At 41.5% G+C, this 11767-nt stretch overlaps 2 protein-coding genes across 5 annotated transcripts; both read right to left on the reverse strand.

The window, feature by feature from the left end:
• Positions 1 to 72: 72 nt before the first annotated feature.
• On the reverse strand, positions 73 to 2741 carry zgc:113142 (uncharacterized protein LOC503524 homolog). Its single transcript, XM_053844169.1, has 4 exons — positions 2064 to 2741; positions 1853 to 2005; positions 1656 to 1789; positions 73 to 500 (listed from the first exon to the last, which is right to left on the reverse strand). Exons 1-4 carry the CDS (start codon positions 2416 to 2418, stop codon positions 135 to 137), a joined length of 1008 nt encoding a protein of 335 aa, XP_053700144.1. The 5' UTR covers positions 2419 to 2741; the 3' UTR covers positions 73 to 134.
• Positions 2742 to 6615: 3874 nt separating this feature from the next.
• LOC128757801 (neuronal acetylcholine receptor subunit alpha-2-like) lies at positions 6616 to 11379 on the reverse strand. Of its 4 annotated transcripts, XM_053863376.1 has the most exons (8): positions 11248 to 11379; positions 10343 to 10497; positions 10224 to 10268; positions 10042 to 10151; positions 9190 to 9409; positions 8257 to 8759; positions 7780 to 8182; positions 6616 to 7675 (listed from the first exon to the last, which is right to left on the reverse strand). In XM_053863376.1, exons 1-8 carry the CDS (start codon positions 11330 to 11332, stop codon positions 7550 to 7552), a joined length of 1647 nt encoding a protein of 548 aa, XP_053719351.1. In that variant the 5' UTR covers positions 11333 to 11379; the 3' UTR covers positions 6616 to 7549. The 4 variants fall into 4 exon arrangements, with proteins under 4 accessions (XP_053719351.1, XP_053719342.1, XP_053719324.1 ...); XM_053863367.1 differs by having other exon boundaries at positions 7780 to 8125; positions 10042 to 10268; XM_053863349.1 differs by having other exon boundaries at positions 10042 to 10268.
• Between the last annotated feature and the right edge of the window lie 388 nt (positions 11380 to 11767).

Here is an 11767-nt window from a genome sequence, read left to right on the forward strand (position 1 = left end):
GTTTGTGTTTTTTGGTGCACTCAAGTCCCCGCCCCCATTTTCTGTGTAAGTGGCAAATAAATAAACAAGCAGTAAACGTTGAATTTTATTGTAAAAGTTGCAAAGTTGCGCATACAAACAGCAGGAAAACAAGTTTAACTGACATACAGCATTTCTTTTCTTTTACTGTACATGGGGCTGAGCGAAAACACAGCGTCGGTCAAGAAAGTCGGCAGGTAAGGAAAGAGCTGGAAGAAAACGCGGTCGATGGTCGACACCAGCAGGTATCTGTATTTGGGCTGAGCATCAGTGATGGCGTGGAGCATGGCGTCGATGACCAGGTCGGGGTCCTTGAAGCCCAGCCTGCAGTTGGAAAGGAAGTATTCATTGGCCAGCTTGATGTACTGCTGGTTGAAGATTCTCTTCCGTTCGTCATCTAAATTTTCCCAGATGTTTGTAGCCGTCTTCAGTTTGATAATGTTGGTGGCCTGACCAAAATTACCGGGCTGGATGATACTGACCTAAATTGGAAGAGAGAGAAGCTTGATTTTGGGTCCTTTTGAACCAGTTCTCCAAAAACTTGCAATGACAAGCCAAGAGGTACAAATGGCGACTCAGAAAGTGAAATAAAATACATTTTGATCAGGTGAACCCAATGGAAATATTGAAGCAAACAAGTTGGCGCAAGGGCCTTTTCTATTTAAAGGTTAACACCATGGCGTGATTACTATTGTTATTTCTAGTCGCAGTGTTTCTATAAAGTTTCAATGTCAAATTCAATTTTCCTCTAATAAAAATGTTGTGCTAATTCTTACTTTCATTAAGTTACATTGATCTAAAATCCTTTTTTCCCTTTCTTGCCCCAGTCAGTCAGGTGCCCTGAAAATCGTCCTGACTTTCTCTATTGCGGCGCCGCTGGTTGGGATCTTCTGATCGCCCACAATGCGCCTATTCACTGTGGCTTTTAAGGACATTGTCGGTGAAAGTTTAAGTCAGGGCCAAATGCAATAAAACAGATGAAAAATGGTCTTACATTTAACTTGGATTTTGTTTCTGAAATATTTGAGGAAAACTATGCATAATGAGACTTGTACGTATGTACGGATCATAAAATATATTCTTGACAATATGGTGGGGTGTTTTTAGGAGTTTTGTCTTTATTCTAAAATTTAATTTAACATTGCGATATTACTATCAATGAGGAAGAAAACTAGACATGCCATGCGAGTGAAGAAAATAAATAAATATATACTATATAAAATTAAAAGGAGAATAAATATATACTATATCAAATAGCTCATGAGTTATCTTTAGATTTCAAACGTGATTCATGATGAAAAATCATTTCTATTGTAGTTTTGCTCTGACCATGTGATGTCCACATACATAGAGGCAAAAGGCCCTGCTTGTTCTCCACACTTCCAAATTAATCTGGTGGTGAGATCAATTTTGCACTCTGCCTGTGAAAACACGAATTAACGCCCAATTGACACAGCCATGCAGAAAGTCACTGTGACAAATCAGAGGATTTTGTGCGAACAGACACATGCTGATGTGTTCAGAAGGGGTCCACTATGATTTTCAAAGACACTCAAAACAACAAGTTAGCTGCTCTTTAAAATACGCCATGAGTTTGGCATATTTTTTTTCATATTTAGGGATTCAATTTGCGTTACCTTGACAGCAAAGCTGGCCATCTCCACTCTCAAGCAGTCCGCAAAAGCCTCCAGTCCTCTCTTGGACACGCTGTAAGCGCCCATGTTCAGGCAGTTGAAGAAAGCAAAGATGCTGGACACGAAAAGCACCCGTCCTTCAGCACAGGAGACACGTGAGCTCACGAACAATCAGGTACCAGTCAGCAGGGTGAACTCACCTTTAGCGGCTCGCACCAGCGGCAGGAAGGCCAGCGTGGTTCTGATGCTGCCAAACAAGTTGACGTTGGCCATCCTGTGGAAGTCCTGAATGGTGCTCCACTCTATCTCCGCCCAGTCGGAGATCCCTGCGTTGTTCACGATCGCCCACAAGCCTTCCGACAGAAACAGCATGAGCACCTTGATGTATATTTCCCTGGCTACAATTCTTACCTTTGGTCGGCAGGTTGTCCATGACGAACCCTTTGGCTTCCTCTATGTCCTCATCTTTCGTCACATCCAGTTTGAGGATTTTCACATTGCTGGAGGTCTGCCTGTCAAGAGCCTGGGCTCCAAGATCCTCTGGTGCCAAACAGCCAGCAAAGACCACAAAGCCCCGTTTGTCCAGACTCCGAGCAAGCTGGTGACCAAAGCCGCTGTCACAGCCGGTGATCAACACCGCATAACCAGACCCATCCTCCAGAGGACCTCCTCTGTAAGTGGACACCAGCTTGGCAACGATGAAGATCAGGACGGCACAGAGCGGTATGATGCTGATGACTTGTCCGACAAGCAAGATATTCGTCATGTTGACTGAGAGTATGTGAGTTGTGGTGTTCAGGGGCTGAGCTCCCTGTATTTAAAGGCGGACCGCAGCTTGTCCCCGGTTTTCTTTAGCTCTTAGCCATTAGTTCAGGTCTTCATGTGATGGCCCAAACACACACACCCTCTGAGAGAAAAAGGCCAACTTACAGAGAAAGAAAATACACAACACTTTTACCTGAAAAAAACACTCTGTGGAGGAGTGGGCCGTCCGTATGATGTCATGAATCAACTGGTTTATCGGAGGAAAGGCTCTGTGTCATAACCCAGTTGCGCCAGTCCAGACAGTCTGAAACCTGATGTGCTTGATTCCTCACGCTCCTTTTAAGATGGTGTCGGTTCAGAAGGAATTCTCCAGTTACCTTGGAACTTTAAAGACGGTGCAGTATTGTCCACCTCAGTTTCTTTCATCCATGGATCAATAAAGGCATGAAAGCTTTGCAGCAAAGGTTTGAATCAGGTCAACTGGACTAGTAATAGTCAAAGAAAACGTTTCGCCTCCTATCCAGACAGCTTTGTCAGTTCTTGTGAGTTGGTTTGGAGTTCAGGCTTTTATTAATGGACAGGAGTAGAACCAATGATGGGTGGCAAAGGGTTAGCATTATGCTAATGGGGATGTGTTTCTGGGTCCCCGCCCTTTGGGGATGGGTATTAAAGGGCCATTAATGCAAATGCTGATCAGAGCCCAGGTGGAAACTGGGGCTATTGCCACACGGTATAGGTGTGAAGGACCTGTCCATGCCTAGATCAGTGGCTAAATCTCCCTAGGGGGGTGTTGAGGACAGCACTGTATGAGGATGAAAGTCAGTCCTCCACCTCTGTTTAGAGAGGGTTTTTCCACTTTGACATAAATGGCCTCTTTTACTCCTCTTTCAACCCGTCGGTCTTCTTTTGTCAGGATGCAGACATTGCTGTCTTCAAAAGAGTGTTACTTGTCCTCGAGGTGTAAATGGACTGCTGAGTCTTGTCCTGAGGAGTTACCGCTCCTGTGTTGGGCCTGTTGTTTGTGGTTGTTTAGTTTCTCCAATGTAAAGGTCTGGACACTCTTGGCTGCACTGGACTGCATACACCACACTACTCCTTTTGTGGTGAGGCGTTTTGTCCTTGGGATGGACGAGTCTCTGTCTTAAGGTGTTGCATGGTTTGAACTGAACCCTGACTTCATGTTTGCTAAAGATTCTTCGGAGTTTGCAGAGACCCCGGCCACGTAGGGAATAACAATGCCATTGCGATGCTGGACATTGCCTTCTTTGTCTTTTGCGCTCCCCCTAGGTGAGCTGGGGATGTTTTGGGCTCGATGTCTCAATGTTCTGAAGTTTTTGTTTGTTTTGTTTGCCCCAATTTTCACCTGGGCTACGATCAGCATTTGCATTAATGTCCCATTAATACCCATCCCCAGTGGGCGGGGACCCAGAAACACAATTCTCATCAGCATAATGCTATGACAAAGACACCTGGATAACATTTTCTTTGACTATTACTAGTCTGGTTGACCTGATTCATACCTTCGCTTTGTGATGACCCGGATAACTGAGCACTCTCACAAACACGTGAAAGCTTCATGACAGTTTGCCAAGTGACATGGTCTGCTGCGTCTAAGAAAATGTATTCTTCTAAAAAAATGAGAGAGATCGACTACCAATTCTCTGGATGAGTTTTTTTTGTAATATTCCCCAGGCTCTACAACCCTTATGCAATGTGCATCGGCATAATTTTAAGCTCTTGAAAACACCAGCGATTTCACCTGACAAATCCCCAACATTTCAGTTACATTACTCTTTGCAAGCGGTTACCAGTGTATGCTTTTAAAATGCCTCATTTATCAGTCAATCTTCAGTCCAGCCGGTATGAATGGCCTCCCTCACTTGAGTCAGTTCATTTTAGTGTGCTTACATGGGCCTGTATAACCACCTGATGGGCACCTGCCCCACTGAAGTTTTCACATTTTCAGCTAAGCCTCTTGCTATCCTCATTTTCCAGTCACACCAGGAAACGTTTCATAGTTTGAAGACAAGATGCCCATTCTCCTGGATAGACCATGAAATCCTGATCACTGGTATGACTCGGGCGTCCGCGTCTCACCCCATATCCAACACCCAATAATCAGGCCATCTTCGATCACAAGTGGTTCAAGTTGTTGTGGCATTAATATAGCATGCAACCATGGCTCGCTGTTGCACACAGTTTTATATTTCTCTGAATTCTTGGGAGATGTTGCGACAATTCACCCTTCGATCAGAACGTTTTTACCTTATGCATTACTATCAGCTTTCAATCGGAAGTTGTCAGAACTTGCCCTGTCTCTGACCCTTGTTGGGTTTATTTTAGTTCACTGATCATTGTGGTTGTATGATGTGTTGATTCTGAGTAAAGTGTCCCGATCATCAGCTTCCTGGTACTGTGTTTCTGCAAATGAATTACATGATCATAATAGTTATATAGATTCAGTTTTCAGCTGTCATCGCTTGTCACAGCTTGTTTTCGTTCTCACCAATTCTACCCAAGGAGCTGTTGGCTGAGCTTTTCCCCAAAATCTATTTGTCTGTGGTACTATGATGGAACAAACTTAATAAATAGAAAATAAAAATAAAGTAGAAATGGCTTTCGATTCCAAGGACGTGATCAGTGGGCTTCAGTTCTCAGTCAGACATGGTTGTTTGGTGAATAAAAAAAAAAACTCCGCATTCGTCATCGCCTGATTATGAGGGAAAGCCATTCATGGTTGTCTGCTGTGGTCAAGTTTGATCTCCGAAAATACATTTTTTTCTCTGAGTGTTTTCAAAAGGACAGCATAATAACTTCGTACCGCTTGAAATTTCAAACATCAGTTAGTGTACACAATGAGTTGAAGCTTTAAAGGGGCCCTATTTCGGTTGAAGAGTTAAGATAAGACAGACTTTATTGATCTCACAAAGGAGAAATTCACCGTTACAGGAGCTCTTAAGTTGTTAGTGCAAAAACAGAAATAAGTAAAAATGGTTAGTGCAAAGAGTAACCTGCAGTGTTATCAAGATGAGGCGTCAGCCTAACATATGCTGAGGTGCGAAAGAATCGTGTGTTTATCCTTTTCCGATTGATTTGATTAAAGCATTACCCACAATACGTTGCCCTCGACATGATCTGAGGCGCCAAAAGATCATAGGCTTGATGACGCACTGCACCGTAAACAGTGCTGCTTTAAGGACTTCCTGGAACAAATTTTTAACCGTGGCTAAATAGTATCTTGAAAGATGAAGCAGTGAGTTTCTTGCTGTGAGCAAGAGGAGCGTGTGCTTGTAAATGACTGAACATTTCACTGCGAGCACTTTCACACACATGACCAGCAGGTTCTGTTAAGACACACTCATCCATCAACCAAGGGTTTTTTTTTTCAAAGACCTGTCACTGGATCTTTGATGTCAGAGATGGCAAATCTTCACTGGAGCTGTTGTTGCTGTAATAAATACCGTGACTTCACCAATAATCCCCTCTTTGATGAATAACACTTTACTTTATAGTGTTTACAACAAGATCAGGGACAAACATATAGACTGAAATGCAATAATTATGCCTTGGCCAGATGACACGTGAGAGCTTTATGCTGCTTTATGACATTTATGATCAGTTGAAACTGCAAACTGCACGGCTCTTTATCCATTTCTGTAGTTCTTTGTAGTCCTGCAGGTGATTCAATGGTACATTTCAAGTAAGGCAACCCTTTTGCAATCTTTTACTTGATGTAACTACAAATATTGACATTATTATATTTGATGCAAAGCTACTGTATTGTGCTGTGTCTTAATCTTGATCATTTACATCCAGAAAAGCAGCCGGAAGAAGTGGAAACACAAAAATGTGTTTGTTTCTTTCAGCATATTTCACTGGTTCAAAACATCTACTTCCTGTTCAGAGTCGCGGGAGCCATCTTGGATTGCAGTCTCTCTTTCCGATTTATTAATGCCACACGGGGTGACGTCGAGTGAATTTCGAGCACAAGTGCAACGCACCACGTGTCTGAGATTGGATTAGTTACTTGCCGCTTTCAAATGTTCAGCTTGTTTCACTTGAGCTACTCGATTTTCTCACAGATAGGTGCAGGTGAAGGTGCAAAACAAATACTTCAACACAAATCCCAAAGGAAAGCAACATAAATGTATACCTCAAGTTAATTTATCAAGTATACTTAAGTATAAGTACAACAAGTGTAGTTTTAGTTTAGTTTACGAAAAGTATACAAATTTAATACTTCTCTGTACTAAATTGAAACCTTTTTAGTTCACAAAAGTACACTTTCAAGTACACTCCAAGCCACATACCAGTAGTTTACTAGAAAGTATAGTAGTCTTATACTTCTTCAGACTAAACTGGAACATTTTTAGTTTACCAAGTATACTTTCAAGCATTCAGCAAGTATTCAAGAAGTATACTACTAGTTTACTAAGCATATACTTCTCATCCACATTTCAAATGATCACTATACTATAGTCAAAATCTCTGTGAATCTTGTACACCATCCCAATGAGTACCACATTCACCACCTTGCTGTGCACAGATGGCAACGTGTGTATTGCCCTTGTACAACAACAACGAATACTAAGGAGTAAAATACATGGGACCTACGGTTGACGCCAGAAGGTCACACCCACAGTGACTAACAATTATTTAGTCATTCATTTAAAACACTACTCAACAAATGAGAACAAAACAATAACAGAGCAAAAGAATCTTACAATAACGACAAATGTTTCCTGCCTCCATTTTTACTCTTCCATGATCCTTTGCACTATTGCTTTTCAATTGCCTCAATAATATACTTAAAAAAAAGAAATATACTTGTAGTTAACTTTATTAAGTATACTTGAGTATAAGTCTACCTCAGTGTGCTACTTTTAAGCATTTCAAACATACAATGTCAAAAGTAGACAAGTATACTTCCTCAGTTTTGGTATAAAATAAGCCTACCCATAGTTCTCTTGAATAAACATTTTGTGAAGGAGTCAGCAGCACAAAATGATTCACATTCAACTTAGCTGAAGATACCACCCACTTTGAAATTAGCAATATTTAAACCAGACACTGCTCTGAATCTTTATTACTGTGATTAACAGCTGCTGTTTACAGCCTCGAGGTGTTTTCTTTCACATCATTCCAGAGAGCCATGGTGGCAGGAAAAGGCCGATGGTGCCCAACAGACACACTATGATGAACATCCATAGGAAGATCCGGTCAACAACCATAGCTACATACTTCCAGTCCTCCTTCACCTGTGAAAAAAAAGACAAAAAAGTTATATTAATTCTGTTTATTCAGGCGGATTTGTGACATAGTCATTTCAAATATAAAATTGAGCTACGTGAATCCCAGTTACCGAAGAGTCTGAATCTTCTGCCCTCAAATGTTCAGCGATGTAGGTCATTCCCTCAAGTGCTGACACCACGGCACGGGGCAACTCCAGCACCGAGGGCCTCCTTCTGGAACCTGCCTCCTGGGGTGGGCGCTCCTTATTCAAGCTCAAGTGACTGAGGACCTGATGAGGGGGAATCCTTGACCGTCCTGTCGTCCCAAAGCTCAGTGGATCATCCCTGTTGTCGGCGTTGATGTGCGTGTCCTCATCTCGTGCTGAGCTGTGACGGTGGCAACTGCAGGAGCAGACTTGGTCACTGTTGAAACGGTTGAGCTCAACATGAGACTCCTCTGTGTTCCAGATGGAAGGGCTGTGGCAGGAAGCAGCAGAATGGAATTGAAAGAGCTTTTTATTCAGACGGCGCCGCCTAGCCAAACAAAACATATTTGGTTCGTTGAAGTCAGTCAGGCGAAGCCACTACGTCAGGAAACTTCACAATACCTTGCAGCCCTGACTCCGTGATGCGGCCTCTTCATGCACAGCCAACGTGGGATCTCCTGCAGGAACAGCTTCTGAACCCAAGGGGGCATGGTATGAGTAGCAGATGACCTGTGATGCACGTTGAGCACGAACACTGTGATGACTATCGACAAGGTGACGAAGATCATGGTGAAGAGGAGGTACTCCCCGATCAGCGGTATGACCAGCGATGTCGATGGGATGATCTCGGTGATGAGCAGCAGGAAGACGGTCAGCGACAGGAGCACGGAGATGCACAGAGTGATCTTCTCGCCGCAGTCAGACGGGAGATAGAAGACCAGGACGGTCAGGCAGGAGATGAGCAGGCAGGGAATGATGAGGTTGATGGTGTAGAAAAGTGGCAGGCGGCGGATGATGAAGTAGAAAGTGATGTCAGGGTAGATATCGTGGCAGCAGTCGTACTTCTTGGTGTTATAGTTGGCCACTGCATCCACAATCGCCCACTCTCCGCTCTCCCAGTAGTGCTGAAAGACATGACATAAAATCAAAATTCACTGAACAAGATTTGTTTTATATATATTTTATATATAAATTTCAGTAATCCTTTTTTTAAGATTCTTAATTTGAATCTACATATCTACATATCATCTAAAATATACAGGCGGTTCATTACAAGGTGTTTTTTTCTGTGTTTTTATTTATTTTTATTTAATTTGGAGGGAAATATATCTTGTAAAAACAGGCGTTACTAAACTAGTTTAACATTTCAACATGCAGGAGAAATATAGACATGAAATGGGGATGAGAAATAAAGAAAATAAAAAGGACCCCCCAAAACCTTAAGTGAGATTTCAAACAGTAATGGAAAAAAGTGAAAGTAGTTTCTTTTCTTGTTTTGTCGTTTGTCAAAGGACTGCACTTTGCCTCAAACTAGGAGAGTAAAACAAATCAGACCATGAAGTCAACAGTGTTCTCATAAGGCTCCAGATCAATCTTGGATCGATCGAAGGACCATGAGCCGAACTTCATCTTGCAGCTCTGCTGATCGAAGGGGAAGAAGGTGACATCAATGGAGCAGGAGGACTTGTAGATGGCGGGCGGCACCCAGACGACCTGCCCAGTGTGGAACAGGTGGGCCTTCGTCATGCGTGTGACAGCAAACTCTCCATCAGCGCTGAAAACCCACAGAGATGAGCAAAGGAAGGAACAAAGACGGCAAATTTAGTAGAACCCCGGGCCAAATTTGTCTGAAGTAAGCAGATGAAATGGCTGTAAGGTTTCCGTCTGACTCACTTAAAAGTGAAAACTCCAGGCATACCCATTGGAACAGACTGATATTAATTATTTATAGCTGAATATTAACAGAAATGGCTCTGCTTCATGATGCAAGCTTGTTAAACCTGAGAAAAAGAAAGTTTCTCCGACTTCCAGGCAAATTTCGGATTAATACTTCGCCCCTCTTCTCCTGGGAGGAAGTGGAGCTGATGCAAGTTTATTGCAGGGCTGCAACAGAATTGGGGTCAATTCGTCAACAAGATCACTTGAGTCTGAGAGAATTATTGGGTCTGAAAAAGATCGACCTTTGCTTCTCACTCGTCACATAATGAATATGGTTCAGCATGTCAACGATCACTTAAGGTCCTTTCCACCCACAGACTGTTCAATCATCGCATTGGAGAACAGCCTTCAGATTTACAGTATATACTGTATATACATATACTGGATCGTAACTTACTACACACACACACATGCACTTCTGTATATATATATATAGTCACGATATCAAGACAAACAAAGGGCAGATACTTGTTGTACAGCACAATGTCCGGCACCCAGATGAGCTCGGATGGAACTCTAATGGAAGTCAAGTTGTCGAAATCTGATGGATTCCACTGAAGTTTATAATCCATCCATTCCTGAAATGCATTGTTGCTATTTGACAAATGGTCGCCATATGATTCCTGTTGAAATCCAAAGAAAATAGTCACCTGCTTCATCCACACATTAGTTGTCATCATCTGATTTTTCTCATCCTGAGGGGAGATTTCAACAAAACTTGTGTCATACATCTTCCAGATGACTCATTGTGTTCCCATTTTTCTCTCACCACATCGATGAGCTGCGCGATGGACATTCCAAACTTGACTATGACCACATCGCTGCTGTTTCGAACAGGACGACTCAATTTGTTGTAGCTCTCAAACAGCCTCCTGAAAAGCTCGTCCTCCGGGTTAACGGTGGTCCAGTCTTCAGCCACAACTTCTTAGTGGCAAATACATACATACATTGTCAACTAACCACAGCTTAGTCCTGTTATGCACACGTTTCTCATCTTAGTGAGAAATGTGTGCATAAAACCAGAGTCAAATCTTTAAAGGGGCTGTTAGTTGTTTGTTTAATTATTGAAAATATCTTAATATGTCTTATATCACAAATATAACCAATATTTGGGAGCCAGAAGGGACTGTCACAAATGCATTATTACCCTGCAACAGCTGGAATCACTGGGCAAAGTGACTGAATGAAATTGGATTCTTTTGATTGGACTCGACTGGTGTGTTCAAGACACTCTCATTGTTTTTACTCTTAATTTAAAATTAAATTAAAATTAAATTTTAATATTACATTAAGCACCCACGAGAAATGTCAAATCGTCACAATAACATTTCCTTTTCATTCTTGTAAATCAATGAGGTTAATTAAAACAATTGTTTTAGATGTAAAATGTAAATTATTTTTATATTATATTCTTGAGATTATTTGTCTCATTTTGCCCACTTATTATTTTCATTTATAATCTCGATATAAATTATACAAAATTTAATTCCTGTGTTGAAGTTCCCCTCACAATAACAATAACAATAACAATAACAATAACAATAACAATAATAATAATACGTAATTGTTGGGATTATGTGGACGGTTACTAATTATAGTTTCTAGTGAGAGAAAAAAACAAAATAATAACAAAATAATAAACTCAATTCTTGATTGTAAATAAGCAATACTCACTGGCGCTGACGATGATCCAGCAGTGAAGACAGTAAATCCAATGCATTTGACGATGCACAGGCGGGAATAAAAACACCGTCCTCATGGTCCCGCCAGATGACGACTGATCAAACTGCAAGTGGTCCTCGAGGCTCCAATTAATTAAATAATTCACCGGCATGAGATTTTTTTTTTCCCCGGGGACTTTAGCAAACACCAGGAATTGGTCTCAAAATGTGTTTTTATTCAAAATTATTGCAAATAAAATCGAGTCAAATAAAAACATGTATATTATAAAGTAAAAGTAGTTGTAATCAGGAGTTTACGCTTTTGTTTTAACGTGAATTAGCTGTGACAATAAAACAATAATCAGAGTTAGATTTTTTTTTCAATGAAAAGAAGCTGTAACCCGCAAAATTCATTACTCTCAATTTGATAAACGACGTTGAAGGATGAGCCGTTTTTCTTGATCGCTTTTCGTATACGATACTTTTGATTTTGCTCGACTTCCGTACGTCCTGAAAAACAGAGCAGCAATTGA

The sequence above is a fragment of the Synchiropus splendidus genome, chromosome 1 (assembly GCF_027744825.2).
Source record: "Synchiropus splendidus isolate RoL2022-P1 chromosome 1, RoL_Sspl_1.0, whole genome shotgun sequence".
Lineage (NCBI taxonomy): Eukaryota > Metazoa > Chordata > Actinopteri > Syngnathiformes > Callionymidae > Synchiropus > Synchiropus splendidus.

Bases quoted from the DNA above. Each gene is read 5' to 3' on its own strand.
- zgc:113142 (XM_053844169.1), bottom strand. From the start codon at position 2,418: ATGACGAATATCTTGCTTGTCGGACAAGTCATCAGCATCATACCGCTC. The intron at 2,006-2,063 runs GTAAGAATTGTA...TTCTGTCGGAAG, and splicing joins GGACAACCTGCCGACCAAAG to GCTTGTGGGCGATCGTGAAC. The intron at 1,790-1,852 runs GTGAGTTCACCC...CCTGTGCTGAAG, and splicing joins GCTGGTGCGAGCCGCTAAAG to GACGGGTGCTTTTCGTGTCC.
- LOC128757801 (XM_053863349.1), bottom strand. From the start codon at position 11,332: ATGAGGACGGTGTTTTTATTCCCGCCTGTGCATCGTCAAATGCATTGG. The intron at 10,498-11,247 runs GTGAGTATTGCT...TTTGCCACTAAG, and splicing joins CTGGATCATCGTCAGCGCCA to AAGTTGTGGCTGAAGACTGG. The intron at 9,410-10,041 runs GTATCTGCCCTT...GTGGGTTTTCAG, and splicing joins GACATTGTGCTGTACAACAA to CGCTGATGGAGAGTTTGCTG.